The sequence below is a fragment of the Carettochelys insculpta genome, chromosome 11 (genome assembly GCF_033958435.1).
Source record: "Carettochelys insculpta isolate YL-2023 chromosome 11, ASM3395843v1, whole genome shotgun sequence".
Classification (NCBI taxonomy): Eukaryota; Metazoa; Chordata; order Testudines; family Carettochelyidae; genus Carettochelys; species Carettochelys insculpta.
In genome coordinates, this window is record NC_134147.1 from 26,224,504 (window position 1) to 26,243,718 (window position 19,215).

The following is a 19,215-nucleotide window of genomic DNA, read 5'->3' on the forward strand; positions in this document are numbered from 1 at the left end:
GCTCATCTGAGGGCTGGGTGGCCCGAGGGGGCATATTGTGCTCCCCAGCGTGGAGGTGATGCTCTGATCTGGGATCTCTCCCATCCCCTGACCAGTGCCCAGTCCCCATTGTGCGTGGCCTGTGTGGGACTGGTCCTTACTATTGTTTTCTGTCCTCCTAGGGAGAAGATGGGACCCCAGGAGAAGATGGGAAGAAGGTAACGAGCTATAGGGCTCCTTTCCCCCAAGCTAGCTAGGCCTGTGAGCGGCCTAGCTGCGGGGAGCCCCTGGGGACAGAGTCCCCTGCTGCTGACGTGCTGCTCCATTGTGCCTGTCTGGCTGTGGGAGGGGCAGCTGCCTTGTGATGCCAGCATGTGGCTCTGCTCACCCAGTGGGCAGAGGAGGGGAGGCCTGATGCTACTTCAGCCTCAGCCCTGGCTGGCTCCAGTAGAAGGGCCATTGGGAAGACAGACCTGGGCCCAGGGGACGGTCCCTGCCCTACGAGGGTGGAGCAGGGGCCCAGTGTGGCTGTGCCCTGCCCGAGGCCCTGGCTGTCTCATTTGGTAAGGAATGAGGCTGTGAGGTAGCCATCTTCTCTTGGCTTTTCCTGTTCAGGGGGACAAAGGAGAGGCTGGAGCCCCTGGCAGAGATGTAAGTACCTGCGATTCACCCCTTTCCCCGCCTGCCCTGGGTGGACCTTGGCACACACGGAGGGGCTGCCTGTGTCTAAGTCTGGTGGCTGACTCTCCCATGTGCTGCCTGCACAGGCTCGGACCTCCCCTCCCTCTGTCCACTACTCCAGCACACTGGAGCCCGGCCCTGCTGGATGGCGCCAGTGGCAGAGACCCCGTCCAGCACGCCTGGGGGTGACTGTTGGGTCTCCCAACTTGCTGACCACAGGCGGGCAGGGGCGGCCGGTAGTGACCCGGTGCAACATCGCTCTCCGGTGCTTTGGGGCCTCGTACCCTGTGGCAGACCAGGGGGGTGCAGGCGGCTGCCTCTGGCCTCCCCCCCATGCACAGTATGAGGGGAACTGTGCCCACCGTCTGAGTTGTGGCTTCAGGTGGAAGGCTCAGCTGAGCCAGAAAGGGCAGAGGGAGCCCCAGCTCCTGATAATGAGATGCTGGTCGGTCAGGTTGGGACTTGGGCCTCAGGGACTCCACTGCTTATGGGGCCTGGTTGTTCCTGGGGCTTCCTTTCTGGCACCTCCATTAAAGCAGCACTAAAAGATGCTGGCTTGCTGCCAGCTGGTATCACCTGGTGCCGGGGGCGGGGGCCCCGCTGACAAACCAGGCCGCTGGCACTCTTTTGCGGTGCTGGGCCTTTCTGCGGTCGTCTGGCTAATGGGCCTGTCTGCAGCCCCGCAGCTTGAGGCTGATGCCAAGCAGCACCAGACGGCGATGTGTCTGTTCTTCTTTGGCAGGGTCGAGAAGGCCCCAAGGGTGAGCGAGGGGATCGTGGGGCGCCAGGTGCCGGGGGACCTCCTGGTGTCCCTGGTCTGCCTGGGCAGGTTGGCCCCCCAGGACAGGTGCGTAACCTTGAGTAGTTCTCCGAACACCAGCTGTGTGTCAGGACCCCCTGTGCCTGCCGTCATTTGAGGCTGGGGCTGGGGCAGGGAGCGCACCAGGGCTGTTTACAGGTGACAGACAGAAAGAAGACAACCCTTGCCCAAGATCACACTGAGCTCAGAGCCTCGGGCTCTTGTCTCCCAGACCCTCTCTAGCCACTAGGTGGCCTGGCCATGCCTGCGCTAGGAATACAGACCTGGCCAAGCTCAGAGCTACCAGGCTCTGAACAGCAGAGTAAAGGCTCACTATGCCAGGACATGGCTGCCCCGGGCCCCTCTCAGATTCCCTGGGGAAATCCTGTTCCTCTCCAGCTGCAGCTCCAAACTCCTTACAGCCCCGCAGGACTTGGGACTGGACTGCTGACCATACAGCCTGTTCCCTGTCGCAGGAAGGCCCTGGCCAGAGGAAGCCTCCCATCTCGAGTGGGCTTCTCCTCCCAGTCTCAGTGCTGACCGACACCCCAGGCCTGGGCGTGCCTGTGCCCACCCCCTGGCCCCGGCTCCCACTGGCAGTGAAGCTGCTCTCTCCCCTGGCTGGCCCAGTGCAGGGTCTACTCACATTCTTTCTGTGCCTTCCAGGGGGTTCCAGGTCTCCCCGGGGCTGCTGGACAAAAGGTGAGTGTTTCCGCAGCCCCGTGAGAACAGCCCCTCCTGGCAGGCTCCACTGGGAGCAGGGCCGGCTTGCAGGCCCCAAACACAGACCTCTAAACCGTCCGGGGTTAATCCTGGGAGTTCACTGAGCTTGCATCCCCTGTGCCTAGTGGTGGGCATGGCTCCGGTCCTCTTCTGGGCTGTCTTCTTTGGAGGAGCTGGGAGCTTCCGCCAGAGATTTGTATGGAGAGCAGCGAGGCCCACCTGCGGCTGGCATGGGAGCTCTGCCCTCCTGCTCTGGGCTGCCATGGGCTTTGCAGTAGGCCGGGGGGGGCCCAGCTCTGAGCTGGGTCTGGTCCAGGCTTGGTTCACAGTGGAAGCTTGCTGAGGCTGTGCAGCCTGTGAGGCTGGAGCGCTGGCTCACCTGTTCAGCTGCCTGCCTGGGAAGGGAACATGGGGGGGAGTTGCCCTTCCCCCAACACCTTGGCACTGTTCCTCCCCGGGGCCCTCCCCAGCTGTATCCCTCCAGCCCCACCTAGGGGGGCTCCTCCAGCTGGGGTGGGGCTGAACTCTTCTTCCTGTGCAGTGCTGGGGAGAGGGGGCGCCTGACTCCTCTGGCTCTGTTCCAGGGCGACCGAGGAGAGCCAGGATCTAAAGGAGAACAGGTGAGTACCCAGCCCTGCCTGGGCAATCCACCAGCCCCAGGTCCTGCCCTCCCTGGCTGCTGTTCACTTTGGGTGCGGGAAGAACCCAGAGCTTGGCCAGCCCCGCTGTACCCCTCTGAATGCGGCGCCTGGGCTCTGGAGCGGCTCCCCAGCTGAGGTAGACAGACCCTTGCCAGTCACTGCCCCTCGGGAGCAGGCAGGCAGAAAAGGGCCCCCTGTGCTCTGTGATTTGGGGCCTGCCGTGTCCCCTGCAGAGAGGTGCCCTGCAGCCTTCGCTCTCGTTGCCAAGAGAGCCTCCTCCCCACCCAGGCGGCTGCAGAGGACTGCTAGGCGGTGTGCCCCGAGAGGTGCCGATGCAGCCACGCCAGCCCCAAGGAGCTCTGCTGCACGCCTCTCGGTCCTGCGTCCGCTCTGCAACCCAGCAAGGCCACTTGTAGTAGCAGCGCTTCCCCTGCCGATCCTGTCAGCAGCCCAGCCCAGCTGGCGCTCTCGCTGCTGCACCGTTCCAACCCCTTCCCCGGCAATGCCAGTTGCCCCGGCTGTGCCGGCTTCCCCCACAGTTTTGCTTAGGTGGTTCTGCATTAGCAGGTCAGCTGGCAGCCCAGTGAACACGTGGGCAGCTAAGCTGGTGTGTTGGGGCTCTCCTGCCTCCCGGCGGGGAGAAGTTATGCCAGTGCCGTCCCTCTGGCTAATTCAGTCCGTCGGGTAGTTCAGCCACGTGCTGCCTCTGAGTGTGATGCTGCTGCAGGGTTAGGAGACTGGCTGCTGCAGAGAGGACCTGCCTGCGGCAGGATGCACAGAGGTCATGCAAGCGCCTGGCCCTGTTAAGAAGGCGGTTGTCCTGGGTCTCTGGGTGACCTGCCGTCCTAGGGAGGGCGTGGTAGTGACCTGTGAGCAGTGTTCTCACACTAACCGGCAAGCGAGCGCTCTGCCCCACCCCCCACAGCCATCACAACAGTCCCCCAACTCCTGCTGCTGCGCCCTTCCCTGTGACCCGGCCCTGGGGCAGGGGGCAGAACTCTGCTCATCCGGTGCTGTTCTGTTTCTTCTGATGGTGACTAGGGCAGACCTGGCGATCCTGGACAGCGAGGTGAACCCGGGACGGTCTCGGTAAGTTGCTGTGGGGCCAGTCCCACTGATCTAGAGTGGGGGAACCACTTACCACCACAGCATAACCCAGGCATCTGCTGGGATGACCAGTTCAGCCCTGCAGGAGATGGACGAGGGTTCAGGCCCTGTGGTCTGGAAGCTGGCAGCGAGGGAAGCCGGGGTCGACAGCCTTGGCTGGGGGTGTCCCATTTTCTGGCCCGCTGTTGTGTTTCTCATTGTCTTTCCCTTGCTGTTCGTAGAATGTCGAACGTGCCCTGGAAGTCTACGGGATTAAGGTACAAAGCACAGCACCAGCCAGCTCTGCTCACAGGGCATCTCGAAGGGGGAAGGGGAAGCCTGGGGCTTGGGGTGGAGATGCTGTCCCTGGCCATTGGGAAAACAGCAGGAGCCTGGTCAGGGGGTGGGGAGCCAGGGGAGACTGAGATGGGGGACACCAGAGCCCGGGCTAACAGACTCTTGGGCGGGGGACACTAGGATGCAGTGGACGGATAACCAAGAGGAAAGCCAGAGCCATAGAGCACGTTGTGGGGGGAGGCTGAGAACCTGGCTGGTGCCCCTGGGGAGGGGTGATAGAGAGAAGACCCAGGTCCCTCAGCTGCTGGGCCATGGAGTAATGATGGAGGAGGCCAGGAGCTCTGGCCGGCAGCTCCCTGCACTCCTGGAGGCTCTGTGCAGCCCGTGCGCTCTGCGTGCCGGGGGAGAAGCCGCCTGAGTGTGGAGGTCAGACCTCCTGTTCTCTGTCCCTGCTATGGACCTTCTCCTGTTGCTGGTTGTCACTCAGCAAATCCTGCCTCCCAGCGTGTCTGTGTCAGCCTTTGTTGGGGATCCCCTTCTAGTGCGACCACAGGGGTGGGACTTTCCCAGTCGTCCCTCTGTCAGGGGCCTCAGGGCCTGGATAGACTGACCCGCCCTCAGCGCAGGGTCTGGGAGGTCCCTCCTTTGCCTGCTGTGGTGATGGCCGTGCTCCGTCTCTCTCAGATGGCCACTCTCAGAGAGATCACTGGTGCCTATGATGGAAGTGCAGATACATTCCTGCCCTACCCTGATCGCCGGAGAGGCCTGAAGGGTGACAGGGGGGACCCAGGCGACAGGGGACCTCCAGGCAAAGAGGTGAGGTGGAACCAGCAACAGAGGCAGGAACAGAGTGGAGGGGTGGGTTCCCCTGGGGCCTCTCTGCTGCCTCTTGGGGGCGAGGCCTGCTTTACCCAGCACCCAAGGAAATAAAATCCTGCCCTGCTTTGGGGTTGCCCTGAACCTGAGCTCAGCAGGCCCCCGGCCCTCAGCCCCAGCCCCAACTCAGGAGCTGCACACACAGCTTTGGAGTCTCCTGTCTCCAGGGCTGAGGACAGGAGCAGGGAGTCTGGGGCTTCGGTGGTGATCTCTGGCCACTGCTGAGGCAGTGGCAGGTGGGAGCCCAGGACCCTTTTAAATCACCGGGCCCCAGGTCAGCTGCCCTCTTTCTCCCCAACCCCCCACCCCATTGGCAGCCCTGCCTGTCTCCAGGGGACACTGGGAGTAAATCCAGCTGGTTCCCTGTCTCTCCAAGCTCAGAGGCAGAGAGAATCTCCCCTCTGGGGAGCTGCCTCCCTCCCTGGGGCCGTCCAGTGCATAGGTCTGGTCCCGGCTGCTTTCTTCTGGGGCCCTGCTGGTTAACCTTGTCTCTGCATGCACAGGAGCCTTGGGGTTCTCTGACTGGGCTGCCCACCAGGCCCTGAGACAGGGCCTGTGCCAATATCTCCCTTTGTTACCAAGTGCAGCATGAGCCTGTGGGTGCTGCCCCAGGCCAAGCGAGACTTTCCTGCCTCCTGTTCCTCCATCTGGCTGGAGACCGAACTCCACACTGGCCACAAAGGGCTCCCTCTCAGCCAGGGCTGAATCCTGCCGACAGGGGCAGTACTTGAAGGAAGCCTTCCCCTCTGCTAGCAGCACACGATCTCCAGCCCTGTGCATGCAACCCTGAAGCACGAGCTCCCTGATGGCTTCTCCTGACCTGCCAGCACCAGCCCTGGCACTAGCTGAGTTGTGTCCTTCCTGCAGGGCGTGATGGGCTTCCCTGGAGAGAGAGGGCCCAAAGGTGACAAAGGAGACCAAGGGCCTGCAGGCCCCCAGGGCCCGGTGGGACGTGCTATCGGAGAGCAGGGGCCGCAGGGGCCGCCTGGCCAGGCAGGGGAACCCGGCAAGCCTGGAATTCCTGGCATGCCGGGCCGGGCTGGGGAGCTCGGTGAGGCTGGCAGGCCTGGTGAGAAGGTGAGTGAGACCTGGGAAAGAGGAAACAAGGACTGGAAGGTCAGTGGGGGCCAGTTGTGCTGCTGTCCTGGGGCGTGGTGCTGCTAGGGGATGTGAGGGGGATGGAGGGGGCCAACCCCCAGGATGTAGTGGTACCTGCCTGCCATGGCCCAGCTGGTGCTTGTGTGAGCGGGAGCAGTCGGGGGATTATGGGCCTTTTTGAGAAGGTTGTGTGGAGAAAAGTTCCTGCATGGTGACCAGACTCCTGGCTCCCAGCTGCTTGGGGCCCCTTCAGGCCTGTTCACTGGCATTTCCTGAGCCCTGTTGGTGGGCGGTGGGGTGGGAACGGAGCCGAGCCCCTGAGACAGCTCTGCTCTTTGCTTTGCAGGGGGATCGGGGTGAGAAGGGCGACCGGGGAGAGCCGGTGAGTGAGGCCTCCAGCCTGCTGCATTTTTCCATGTCTTACACTCTGCAGCAGTGATATCAATTCTCAAGCAGGGGTACGTGTGCCCGGGGGTGAGGGGGTACACTGAGGTCCTCCAGGGGCACATCGACTCATCTAGCTATTGGCCTAGTTTTACTACATAAAAAACCCACTCGCAAAGTCAGTGCAATCGAAAAGTCCATTCAGACAATGACTGCTCCATCTGCCTTGCACTGCCACGTGAGTACAATATTTCTATTCCAGTTCATTCATTAGACAATAAGATGGTAGAAAGACGGCACGTTTTCAGCAGTCGTCTTCTGTGATGTGTGTGCATGTTTTTGTAAGTAGCTTTTAAGTGAGGTGTAGCTGGGTGGCATGCTGAGAAGGGGACAGCAATCTGGAATGGCTGAATGGTACTTGTCCCCAGACCTCAGGTTACCTTAGGGCCGTGTTTCTCAGCCGGTGGCACACGTGCCTGCGGGTGCATGAGAGACGTCCGGGTGGGGGCACTCACATTGGTTTTTGAGAAGTGGAACTTTATAAAAAAAAATAAGGCTGAGAAACGCTGCTGTGCAGTGGAGAAACCAGCTGTGCGCTGGATCTCAGTGGGATCTGAGGCAGTTCTTGTTGCCCGTGCCTGTGCATGCATCCGAGATGGCCAGTGGGGGAAATGGGCCTTCTGACCTAGGGGGCTCAGGGTTGCTCCATGGGTGCAGGAGCTGCCAGTTGCATGTAGCCTGCAGCTCTGGGGCTAGATTCCAAAGAGCCGGGGCAGGGGCTCTGTCTCCTGCGTCCCCAGGCTTGTCACTGATGATTCAGGGTCCAGTGGTTCCTCTTGTAGTCCCACCCGAGGTCCAGCAGGACTGCCCAGGGCACATGGCGAAGCTCCCAGCTGGCTGACATGTGCCTCAGCGGAAAGGGGGCGTGGGGGTGCTGGCAGTACATTGTCCATCTGCGCCGTGCTGCGCGCCGGGCTGGCAGGTGGAGGGCTGGGATCCGAGGCAGTGCCCACAGCCATGAAAGGAGGAGACCCCAGCACTTACTGTGGGGCACAGAATGGAAAGTCCCTGTGATCTGCAGCCCAAAGTCGGGTGGCGTGAACAGACCAAGAGTCACGTAAAGGACAGTCGCTCCCCTCCTCCCAGTGTTGCCCCCTTGGGTACTGCTGCAGGTCAGTGGGCCTGGGCTGCCTTCTCCTGGCGCCCCGGGGGGCAGGGTTGTCTCCCCTCTTGGGATAGCATCTTGGGGATTGTCTGCATCTTTGATCCATGTCCTGTTTGTCTTAGGGCAGAGATGGCGTGCAGGGTCCTCCAGGGCCCCCAGGGCCCAAGGTGAGTGAGTCGCCCCCCAGCCCCTGGCAGTGTGGCCCAGGTCAGCCCATTGAGACCAGAGGGGTTTGATGTGGAGGTTGGTGTGGCACATGGAGCTCTAGATTTGTTTGGCTGGGGACCATCTGCAAAGGGTCCAAGTCCCCTGCTCCCCAGGGCCGGGAGAGGCGTGAAGGCCATGTGCTGAGCTGATGAGGGAGGGAGTGCACCATGCTTCCCAGTCTCCTGCCTCCGGGAGGCGCTTGGATTTACACAGCCTTTTCCACTCTGCTTTGGCCAGGGCTGCGCTAGCATGACACAGGGCCAGTCCTACACACGCATCTCCACACACCACATCCCTCAGCCCTGGGGCCTGTGAGCCCCTCCTGCCCAGTGCTCTTGTGAGTTCCAGCTCTGCGGGTAGCTCAGGCACAGGGCATCGTGAAGCTGCTGCAGGCAGCGGCCAGGTGACCAAAGCCACTCAGGACAGCAGGCGCGCGCCGCTGTGCAGCCCCCGTCGATCCAGGCACAGCAGCTGGGGCAGATTGCCCAGGAGCTAGCAGGTGCCGTGGGAGGACCCTGAGGCCGGTCAGGGTTGCTCCCCGCTCCACTGTGTCGAACAGGATCACTGCAACTCTGCCTGGGCCTCGGGAAGTCCCTCCCCTTGGGCCTGTAACTGCCACCAGCAACGCTCAGCTCCGCACTCTGGGTGTGACCTCGAAAGGGGCTTTCCAGGCCCAGCCGGCGCAAGAGGCTCCCAGCTCTGTTAGATCTGGTACACAACAGCGGGGTCCAAGCCCTGCAGCTCCACAGCCTCAGCGTCTCCATGCCCAGGGCTGGAGGGGGCTGGACCAGTTCTTCCACAGCTGCCCACCATGTCTCATTGGGTTTGTCCATTGGGCCCAGGGAAGAGGGACCTGTCAGTCAGATCTGGTCTGGCAGTGCCTATGGCTCCAGGGGGTGAACAGACACCGGACCCAGGGCGTGTGGGGGCAGTGGGCAGGTGCGCTGTAGAAGACCCAGGACGGGAGCAGAGCCCAGCACTTGCTGTGGGACACAGAATGGAAAGTCCCTGAGATCTGAGGGGCTCCCAGGGCTGTTGGAGGCAGAGCTGCTGGCCCTGGGCTGCTGCCTCTCACTGTGTTCTTGTGTCTCCAGGTGCATGTGGCGGAAGGGATCCTTCCGGGGCCTCCAGGGGAGCGTGGACCCACAGGACCCAGGGGAGCCAAGGTTAGTGCTGAGGAGGGGTGAGGAGCCCTGTCTGTACCCCCATGTCTCCGAGCATAAGGCCTGAAGGGACCTTGAGAGCATAGTCTGGCCTAGCGCTGCACACTGAACCCATCTCGCCAGCTCTCCCTGGGAGCTGCAGAAAGCGAGCTGGTAACTCTTTCCTCTCCCAGTAACCAGCGTGTGCTAGGAGAGGCTGTTTCACGTGGGATGTGCCAGGCCCTTTGAGGTCAGCAGAGAGCTAAAGGCGCATGCCGCACGAGCCGGGGTGTGAGCCGGGAGTCCTGGCCAGACTCTTGCCTGGAGCAGGATGTGCCTAGATTCCTGCTGTGCTTCCAGCAGGCTCAGAGAGTCTCCTGGCAAGGTGCAGTGTGCAAGGCAAGTGAAAGGGTTCCTGTCGGGAGCATTCGTAGGAGTCCCCCTTTCAGCCCCGTGTGTCCCTTCAGCCCAGCATGGGAACAGACACTGATACGGCCAACTCCGCCCGCTCGGTGACGTCTCGTTGCCCCAACAGTCCGTGCACTTGCCAGGGTGAAAAGCAGCAGGCTGGAATGGAACCCACGGCGGGAGCTGGGCTCTGGCCTGGCGCAGGGGCAGCAAGGCTGTCTGCTTGGACTGGGGACAGGGGTGGCTTGGAGCGTGGTCTGGAGGTTCTTCCCAGAACTCCTGGGTTCCCTTGCCTGCTCTAGGAGGGAGCATGTCCAATGGTTAGAGCAGGATAACCGGCTGACTGTGGTGTGAGCCTGGGCTTTCTGACACTCCCTTTTTCTTCCCCTCCTGTGCAGGGAGAGCCTGGCGGGGATGGCGAGAGAGGACCCAAAGGAGATAAGGTCTGAGTGTAGTAAGTCTTCTGGCACCTGCACTTCAGCAGCTTCCTCTCTGATTCTGTCTTGCGCACTAGGGGGATCTCTCCTGCCTGGGCCACTTGACTCTCTTTCTGATCCCTCAGCCTCTCTCCCGCTGTCCTTCTGTCTGGCTGCACCACTGCTCAGCAAGCCAGTGCTCACGTCTCTGGGGCTGGTCCTCCTGGGCTGGATCCAGGCTCTGGCACCCTCCCAGGGCCCTCCTGCTGGCTGGTAACCCCTTAGGATGGTTTGTTTCTGGCAATGGCAGATCCTCAGGCTAAGGTCTGAGTGGTGCAAGGACAGGGAACTTGCATCCCTGAGAGACACCCTCCAGGGCTAGTATGAAGCACGTCAGCAGGTGATGGGGTGTGTGGGGAGCTTACCTGGCCCCTGCCTGTTGGGTATTTAAAGAGGGGACCTCCGTCCCAGGGCTGTCACGCCCACAGCTTCCACACGCAATCGCGCTGGAGTTATTCCTTCTAAAAGGAGAAGCCTCTGTTATACTGTAGGTCCTACCCGGAAACCCAGCAGCAAGTGAGCGCACCTGCTCTCTGGGCTGTCCTGTGGCATGTGCCCTGCTCCATGTGCAGCTCTGGGAGCCGGTTCCCCTACCGATTTCCAGTAAAGTCCTGGGCTGGGCTGGGCCGAGATAAGACCTCCTGTTGCCCATGTGATGTCCCCCTCCCCAAAGAGCTGGGTGGCGCTAGGGGGTACAGGGACTCTGGCCTCCACTCAGGGAGCTCACAGGCTGGTACCCTAGCAGGTGAACCTGGGCCAGGGGTGGGAGAGAGTCTAGGGGGAGGGTACGTCTTGTTGATTTCCTGCTGGGTTTTCTGACGTGCTGCGTGTCCCAACTGTAGGGTGAAGCTGGGCAGAAGGGGGAGCAAGGAGAAGCTGGTGCAAAAGGGAGAGACGGCAGCCCGGTGAGTACAGCTGGGGGGACCAAAACATCTGGAACAGCAGCAGGCTGTGCTTGGGACGGAGGTTGGTTGGCAGAGCTGGGGTGTGTGGGCAGAGCTGGGGGTGAGGCTGGACTGACCCCAGGGGCTGGGGTGTGTGGGCAAAGCTGGGGAGTGAACCTGGGCTAGCGGTGGGGGGGCTGGGGCACATTGGCAGAGCTGAGGGGGTGAGGCTGGACTGATGAAGGGGCTGGGGCACGTTGCAGGACTGACATGGGGCTCAAGGCTGGATTCACAGGGACTCGAGTGAGGTGCTTCAGTGCTTTAGAAGAGCCGTTAACCCCTTGGGGCCTGTGGTTGACTGTCTGTCCCTTGCCTTGTTTGCTTTAGGGCCTCCCAGGAGAAAGAGGCCTTGCTGGGCCAGAGGGGAAACCGGTGAGTCCGGGGGGTGGGGGGTGTGCGGGGGTGGGAAGGGAGCACAGGGGCTTGGGGTGGCTGGAGCAGTGGGAGTTTCCTTGGAGAGGTGAGTTACTTACATGCAATGTCCCAGGAGCCAGAGTCCCTGTGGTGTGGGGTTCGGTGTAGGGTCATCACTTCTCAGCCACCGAGTCAGGGCGGCTCCCCTGAGCCATGCCAGCCCCCAGGGTTCCCCAGGACCACAGCTGGGCTCTCTGGAAAGGTGCTGGCCGCTCAGGGGCGGGGGTGGGCAGGGACAGTTCCCAGGGCTGGCAGGGGTTCAGGGTGCTGAGCAGGCGTGGCTGAGAGCATCTCCAGCCCATGTGTGGGCGGGCAATGTGCTCTTCACTGGCACAGGAGGACAAGATGTGATCCGGGCAGGGAGGAGGGACTGGACTTCAGCATGTGACTAAGGGCCCTTGAGCCAGTGGCCTTTGCTCTGTTAGTTGTGCTGTACCTTTGTGTTCCAGGAGTGCTTGGAACAGGCGCCCAGTGCTGACTGAGACAGCTGGGGGGCTCCCCAGACAGCCCCCGTTTGCTCTAGGGAACACGGCCACCTGCAGTAACCTGCAGGGGGCACTACCTGTGCTGTAACACCCCCACTCCACACCCGGTTCCAGCCCCTGCACACCCCATGATGACGTTGTGCTCCCAGCTCATGTGTTGTCATTTTGTGTCCTTCCTTTCCACCCAGGGCCCGCAGGGTATTAGGGGGCCACCCGGCCCGGCTGTAAGTAACCCTCCATGGTAGTCATTTGTGCTGGGCCCTTCCAGAGGTTGGCTTCCCCAGCTCTCTCTCTCTACTGTGCAGCAGCTCTGTCTTGGCATCATGTTGTGTGTGTGTGGGGGGCTGGGCCTGAACCAGCTGCTTCAGGGGCGGCTGGGGTCTTGCTAATTTGCTTGCTCTGAATTACCTCTTTGCAGGGTATGCCAGGCTTCCCTGGAGTGCTAGGCCGACCGGTAGGTGATGCCTCCCTCTCTCCTGTGCCTCTTCTGCATGTGGCAAAGCCATCCTCCTGCTGCACAGAGTCTGGGGCTTTCCGCTTTCGGCAGCAGTCTGCATTGTAACCCTTTCACAGTTTGTGCATCCGGAGGTCGGAGCAGGGACTGGCAATCCAGAGATCCGGGTTGTAATCCCAGTGCTAGCTCACAACTTTACACAAGTCACTGATGTGTTCCTGGGCCTCAGTTTTCCCAGCTGAAAAATGGGGCTAATAACGCTGCGCAAGCGTCAAGCACTCAGAGACTTTGGATACCAGTGCCAGAGCTGGGCCCAAAATGACTGACTGTGCAGTACAGAGCTGGTTAAGAAGTGCTGATGGTGCAGAAAGTGAGAGAATTAAAACACTGTCTGGGCCTGGTCACGCTGTAAATCCCCCTAGAGCAGGCTGGGTTTGCACTGCTGCTCATGCTGACCCAGATATGGCGTGTCATGTGCAACACCACGTGGGGAGTGTGGGTGCAACCCTGCCGAGTGCGACTTCCCTCCCTCTGCAGGGCCGTGAGAGGGGGCTGTGGCACGGTGGCAGGGGTGTTACACGAGGCTAACTCAGAGTCCCAAGTTCAGCCCTTTGGCAAGAATATGGATCCAACCAAAACTCTTAAACTCAGAAGCTGGTCGGCCCATCTGGCCTCTGCAGTGGCAAGAGGGGATCAGACTCTCCTAGCTCCCATCCAGCACTGATGGTCTCTCTCCTTTCCTGCAGGGCAACCAGGGAGATCCAGGGCCGCCAGGCCCAGCTGTAAGTACCTCCAGCTTCCTTTGCCTCTTCTTTCACTTGGCCATGTGAGTGTCAGAGCTGTTTCTCTCCTGGCAGTGGACAGGAATGTGGTGTTCAGCGGGGCCTAGAAGGCTGAAACCTGCTGCAGGGAGATGCTGGCCCTGCACCGTGCTTACAGTGGAAACAGGGCACAAAAACCAGATTCCAGCAGCATCCATCAGAGCTGCCAAAGGCGCACCTACATTTCTGTTCAGCACTCCCCTCCCCACCCTCTCTCCCCATGGGGCCTGCCAGCAGTGACGTCCTGCACAGCTGGAGGCCCAGTCCCCTGTGTTCTTAGCAGGGCCAGGCGATGTGGAGCGCAGAGCGGTAACTGGGCTTTGTGCCTGCAGCAGATCCCAAACAGAGAATGTATCTGCGGTGTCTGTGCTCCAGATCCAGGTCAGCGGCGCTGCCAGCTTCTAGCTGTATGTGGGAATAAGTCTCTTCTTTCCTTGCAGGGGCTTGCTGGGCCACCGGGCGCTCAGGGCCCATCAGGAATAAAGGTACGTCCTGGACAGCAGCTTCTTCCCATCCGCTGGAGGCTGGAACCTCAGGCCAGAGGAAGCCGTGCTGGCCATAGGCACACCCGGCAGCTGTGTTAGCTGGAGGAAGCACTGCCGATCAGTGAAACATACAGAGCCTGTCGCTGTGGCTGGTGTGCCCCTGGGGAAGGCCTCCAGGTCCAGGCAGAGCATGTGGGCTGAGGGAGGGCCAGACATGAGACATGGGTGACCAGCACACCCCTGAGCAGCCAGAGGCCGTGGAACTGCAGAGTATGCAGACTCCTGTGCTAGCAGGAGCACTCCAGTGCCCTGCTTGGATCCAGGATTTCAAGGGTCTGATTCCCCTCCCATCAGTACTGTGCACCTAGGAGTTCCACCACCCCCGGCCAATGTAGCCACAGCGTGTGAGGGGCAGGCTGTGTCCTTAGCCCAACGTGGCATTGTCCCATGTTATGGAGACTGAGGGGGAGGCTTTCTGGTATCTCCTGGGAGCCCCAGTCAGCTCAGTTCCCAGAGGAATAGCTGGAGCTTCCAGGGTGGAAACCAGAACCGGGGGGGATCAATGCAAATCCCACCATGAGCACTACCATGTGCAGCTCCCCAAACCACCCTCTCTTCCCCCATAGCCAGGCGGGTGGGAACACCCAGCTGCAAATGGTTGGCGTTCCACAGGCCTGATTGGCGTTCCTTGGTCTCTCGCCAACCCTGTGCCCTGGCTCGCTGTCCAGCAGGAGCACTTGCTGGCACACAGCCCTGAGAGGCCCATGAGTATTTGCTGTACTCAGCCCTGTAGTAGCTGGTATTGGGGAAGCCTGTCTGTGCTCCAGTCTTGTGCAGGCTTCTGGACCGTCGGGGCTGGCGTTGCCTTGGAAGTGGGGGGTCTGATTCCTAAGAATATCCTGGGCGCCAGCAGCTGGGTCTGGGATTGCTGTCCCTGCTGGGAGGAGTTTGTAACAGACTCTCTTTTATTGCAGGGAGACCCGGGTGAGCCTGGCTCCAGCATTCGGGTGAGTAGCTCTGCCATGCCCTGCTCCCAGAGCGCAGCCCCGTGCAGGGCGGCTCTGGCCTGCTCGTAGGCACACCTGGGACCTTACCCAGTGAGTACACAGCCACCCATATGGGGGTGCTGGGCCCCTCCCTTTGGGGACAGCTGGTGTGTCCTGATCCTGAGACAGGCCAATGCCTGGGAGCCCTGCAGAGTGACTCTGCCTGAGGGGAGATGCTGTCATTGGGGGATGCTCTACCCTAGGGAGAGGCTTCCCCTGCTCCCTAACACGTGCCTCTTTTGTTCTGTTGCAGGGTTTGCCTGGGCCCCAGGGGAGCATCGGCCTCCCGGGCCCCCCGGGCCCCCCTGGCCTTGTGGTAGGTAGCTGGGGCAGGTCTCTGATTTGGGTGCCGCCAGGGGGCGGAGTTGGAACATCTGCACTGCTGCCCAGGGTGGGAGATTTGCAGTTCCTCCTTCATTGCCTTTGATCCCTTTGTGTTTGTTTCCCATCAGGGACCACAGGGCCCCCCTGGAGTGCCAGGACAAGTGGTGAGCCTTGCTTGTGCACATTGCCCCAGCTGCCATGGGATTGGGGGGGCGGGGGTACTCACCTGGCTTTGTTCATGGCTGTTCCAATACCCAGCCACTGGCATCTCTCCTCTTGGCAACCTTTGCCTTTGGGTATGAGTCCATTTGGTAGAACTGGGCCTGAGAGGGCAGGAGCCACGTTACCCCTTGCACAGCTGATGCGCTTGTTTCCCTTTCCTGGGGGCTAGGCATGATGGGGGGAGTCTGCTGGAGATGGCAGCTGTGGAGGTGCTTGCTGGCTGTGCTGAGTGTTTCTCTCGACCTCTGATGATTCCAGCTGTTCCGTTCCTGTTTTCCAGGGGGAGACGGGAAAGCCTGGTGTGCCGGGAAGAGATGGAGTGCCAGGGAAGGAGGGAGAACCGGGGCTGCCTGGGAAAATGGTATGTCCCGCACACATTCCAGCAGGGCACGTGCCTCTGGGACAGTGCGCTCCAGTGGGAAGGGGGATGGGAGCGTTCCCCAGAGCAGCTGGAAATGCCACACGCCTGCTGCACTGAGCCTCCCTGGCTCCTGTGGTGTCTGCCACTGGAGACCATGTGGCTCAGGAGTTGTTCTGCATCTGTCTGTGCAGCTGGCTGCCCTGTGACTCTAGCCCGGTGGGAGCGCCGCAGGAGATCTCCTGCGAAGCCCAGGGGGTGCTGTGCCTCCCATTTAAAAATGGCGCTGGAAGCTGGGTTTGGAATCCCGCACGGTTTAGGTTTTCCATGGCAGCATGCGGTGTGGAAGAGTGCAGGATGCAGTGCGCAAACAGACTGTCAGCAGCCGTGCGTGACTGGCCAGGTTACCTGTTGTGGCCTCTCCCCCACTACTGAAAGAGAGCTGCTGGTGGCAAAGGGTCCTGGGTGGGGAGTGTGGATCTGAGGCAGAGCATCACCCATCATGACCGTCTCAGCCCAAGCCTGATGGTTGTGTTGATTGTATGACAGGGTGTGCCAGGACCCTCAGGCCCTGCTGGACCCAAAGGAGAGCCAGGCGACGCTGGGCTCCCAGGACAGGTGTGTGTGAAGTTCTCCTGTTTCCTTCTGAAAGTGGGACTGACTCATGCTCAGGCCAGTCTTGCCGGGTGAGGTCAGGTGGACTGATTTTCTCCTGGGCTGTGGAGTGAGTGTTTCCTTCACAGCCCTGACTACCTGGTGTAGCTCTCCTTCCCTGCCCCCGGGACCCAGCTCTGATGTAGCCGGGACCCTTCAGCCTGTGCTGGAAGGTTGCACTGCTCCCCTCTGAGTGTGTGGGATAACCTAGGACTGAGGTGTGGATTGGGAGGGGGTGAGTACACATACCCCTCGCTGCCCCCAGGTTGTCTGCTGCAGGGGTTCTGAATGCAGGTCTCCTGTGGGGTGGGCCTTTGATCATTTAATCACTCGCCCAGTGAGAAAATAGTGACAACAGCTGGGGTTCAGCCTGTCACATGGGGTGGGGTGTGAGTATCCCCCCTGCCTGTGCCATGGACCAACCAAGGAGCTTAGCATTGTGCTTTCTTGGTGTCCTCCTTCCTGGGATTCACTCATTTCCTACCCCAGCCCTTGAAGTGTGAACCCTCCCCCAGCTCTGGTCTGACTCTTCTGTTAAAAATATGTATTCCCCCTGCCTGTCTCTAGGCCATTGTGGGCCCTCCGGGGATGAAAGGCGAGAAGGTAAGTAGAACCTTGGGGTTACCTCAGGAGAAATCTTCACAGAAAGCTTCAGAGGGGCAGTGTGGGGACTGGGAGCCAGGACTCTGGGGTCCTTTTCCCAGCTCTGGCCCTGCAAATGTGTCAACAATACTGGTGTCTGAGCCCACTAAAAGCCTGGGAAGGAGAGGGTGGTGCCAGCACAGACAGGAGTGAGTAATCAGCCCATTGCTGTAGGGCTTCCTCAATGCCAGTCTGCCCATGTGCCAGTGTTTGCTCCGGTGCCAGGAGCTGCATCTGCTCTGGCTGGCCCAGTGCCCGTTTACCTGGTGTCTCTTCAGCCATTCCAGTATCTGAGCTGAGGCTCAGGGTCCCAGGCAGTACCTGGAGCGATGGTTTGTGGTGACCAGGAGTGGTGGGAGGGGGTGGGGAGGCCTGGTGCTCGCTGTGTGAGGGCACAGAGGGGCACAAGGGGAGTGTCTGAGGTGCTGACCCCTTGTGTGCCACTGTCTAGGGCGCCCCTGGAGGGATGGATGGGAAGCTGCTGGGGGAACCGGTAAGTTGGCTTTTCACGTCCCTTCCTCTGGCCTGGTTCAGACCCTGTGCCCAAAACCAAGCACTAACACTGCTCTCTGCCTGCAGGGTGCCAAGGGCGAGCGAGGCTTACCAGGCCCCCGGGGAGAGAAGGTAAGGAACTGCACCCCACCCCTGCTCTCTGCCCTGGCCCACCTCCCCGGGATGGGTCAGGGTGCCTTTGTGACCTGACCCATATCACTCCCCATCAGTGAGTCTCACACTTCCTTCCCGCCAGGGGGAGCCTGGAAGACAAGGGGAGCCCGGAGACCCTGGGGAAGATGTAAGTACCATGGAGATGGGGTGCTGGGAGAGACTGGGAGCCCCACGGTAGGACTCTGCAGTGCAGGCCCACGTTAGAGGCTGGGGAAAATTCAGCCCTTCTGGGTACTGTTCAGCTTCTTGTCTTGGGCACAATGTCCACTCCGGGTTTGAATTGTTCCCTAATGGCTTGTGCCCTAGTAAACTTCTGAGCACGGGGCAGCTCAGCATGTCTGCGTTGTGGCTCCAAGCGAAGGGGCATTGTAATCTAGTTCTGAGAAGCCACAACACTGTGCCTGTGCCCTCGGGTGTGCAGGTGAGTGTGTGCAGCCGTCGCTTTCCCTCAGGGTTTCCTGTGCTTGCATTTTAACAGGGAGCCAAAGGAGCCCCTGGAATCAAAGGAGAAAAGGTAAGTAGCAGCCCCAGTACTTGGGCTCCAGGGTTCTGAGCCTGAGCATCCCCAAGATGCACTGTCAGGCACAGAATGGGGAGGGGTTGGCAGCCCTGGGTGGCTCCAGCACCGACCCAGCGCTCATTCCCTTCTCTGTTGCACTCGGGTTTGTGTCCCTCAGGCATCTCATGTGCATGTGCTGGGCCTGAGGTGCAGGGAAGCTTGTGGTAGCAATAAGAAGGGAGGGTCACTGGGGAGCCCTTGGGAGCCGGAGCACCTGCCAGCTGTATCTCTGGGGTTCCTGGGACGGGCTGGCCTGCCCCAGCTGGGGAAAGGCTGGTGTGAAGGGGCCAATTCGGGCCCTGCTTGCAATGTAACAGACTGCGCTGCTCCTGGCTGTGGCAGTGACCTAAGGTGTCCCATGGTGAATTTACACTCACCAGCAGATAGACTGCACTGTGGTCCATCTTCTGGAGTTTGATTTTTGCTGCGTGTGTTAAGATGAAGCACAATCAATCTCTCTGGGCTCGGTCATCATTCCTGGTACTCCTCACTATTGCATGGAGTAAGGGGGGCCCGCATGAGCCTGAAGAGCCCCGATCTACACAGGGTCAGAAAGTCGATTCTGATGCATCGATTCTAGCTGCGCTAATGGCTAGCTGGTGGCGTAGCTAGAATTGCGTATCAGAAATTGACATTCTACCTTAGTGCGGCTGTAGCCCCAGGGCTCTGTCAGACTGCCAATAAGCAGGGCCAGCTGGAGGGTTGGCACGCGTGGTGTGGCCACTTTCTCACTAGGGACTGGCGGAGGCTTGGCGTGAACAGACGAACTGCACTCAGTCGCCAGCTGGGACGTAGCTAGCAAGGGCTTGTCTCTCACTGCTGTCCGCTCCCAGTGCCTCTGAGTCCCGCATTTCCAGCCCTCTGCCCCTCCACGTGACTTACCATTTCTGTTCCATCTGCCCCATTCAGGGTTCACTTGGAATTGGCCTGCAGGGACCCCCGGGAAAAGATGGGCCTCCAGGTTTGAAGGTAACATCTGCTAAGACTGCATGAGCACAGAGCACCTCTCTGCAGCAGTATTGGTGTGGGGAGGAGGTGTCTGAGAACCAGAACTCCTGGGTTTGCTTCCTGCCTCTGGCTCTCTGCCTGTCTCCCAGTTTGTGTAATGGGGCGAATGACACTTGCTCACTGTTGTTGACACTTGCTTGGAAGGGTCATATTATCCGCTTAAAACATGAT

General features: G+C 60.5%; 1 protein-coding gene across 1 annotated transcript in view; it reads left to right on the forward strand.

The window, feature by feature from the left end:
* The window catches only part of COL7A1 (collagen type VII alpha 1 chain), a 110,507-nt gene that overhangs the window by 65,390 nt on the left and 25,902 nt on the right, over nt 1–19,215 (forward strand). Inside the window, exons 64-92 of the mRNA XM_075005943.1 lie at nt 162–197; nt 595–630; nt 1,403–1,507; nt 2,126–2,161; nt 2,767–2,802; nt 3,865–3,912; nt 4,152–4,187; nt 4,891–5,022; nt 5,950–6,159; nt 6,527–6,562; nt 7,852–7,896; nt 9,031–9,102; nt 9,885–9,929; nt 10,805–10,867; nt 11,234–11,278; nt 12,224–12,259; nt 13,006–13,041; nt 13,521–13,565; nt 14,540–14,572; nt 14,865–14,927; nt 15,064–15,099; nt 15,438–15,518; nt 16,065–16,133; nt 16,737–16,772; nt 17,263–17,304; nt 17,391–17,435; nt 17,560–17,604; nt 17,956–17,991; nt 18,946–19,005. Coding sequence (XP_074862044.1) covers nt 162–197; nt 595–630; nt 1,403–1,507; nt 2,126–2,161; nt 2,767–2,802; nt 3,865–3,912; nt 4,152–4,187; nt 4,891–5,022; nt 5,950–6,159; nt 6,527–6,562; nt 7,852–7,896; nt 9,031–9,102; nt 9,885–9,929; nt 10,805–10,867; nt 11,234–11,278; nt 12,224–12,259; nt 13,006–13,041; nt 13,521–13,565; nt 14,540–14,572; nt 14,865–14,927; nt 15,064–15,099; nt 15,438–15,518; nt 16,065–16,133; nt 16,737–16,772; nt 17,263–17,304; nt 17,391–17,435; nt 17,560–17,604; nt 17,956–17,991; nt 18,946–19,005 — 1,644 coding nt within the window. The remainder of the gene's footprint in view (nt 1–161; nt 198–594; nt 631–1,402; nt 1,508–2,125; nt 2,162–2,766; nt 2,803–3,864; nt 3,913–4,151; nt 4,188–4,890; nt 5,023–5,949; nt 6,160–6,526; nt 6,563–7,851; nt 7,897–9,030; nt 9,103–9,884; nt 9,930–10,804; nt 10,868–11,233; nt 11,279–12,223; nt 12,260–13,005; nt 13,042–13,520; nt 13,566–14,539; nt 14,573–14,864; nt 14,928–15,063; nt 15,100–15,437; nt 15,519–16,064; nt 16,134–16,736; nt 16,773–17,262; nt 17,305–17,390; nt 17,436–17,559; nt 17,605–17,955; nt 17,992–18,945; nt 19,006–19,215) is intronic.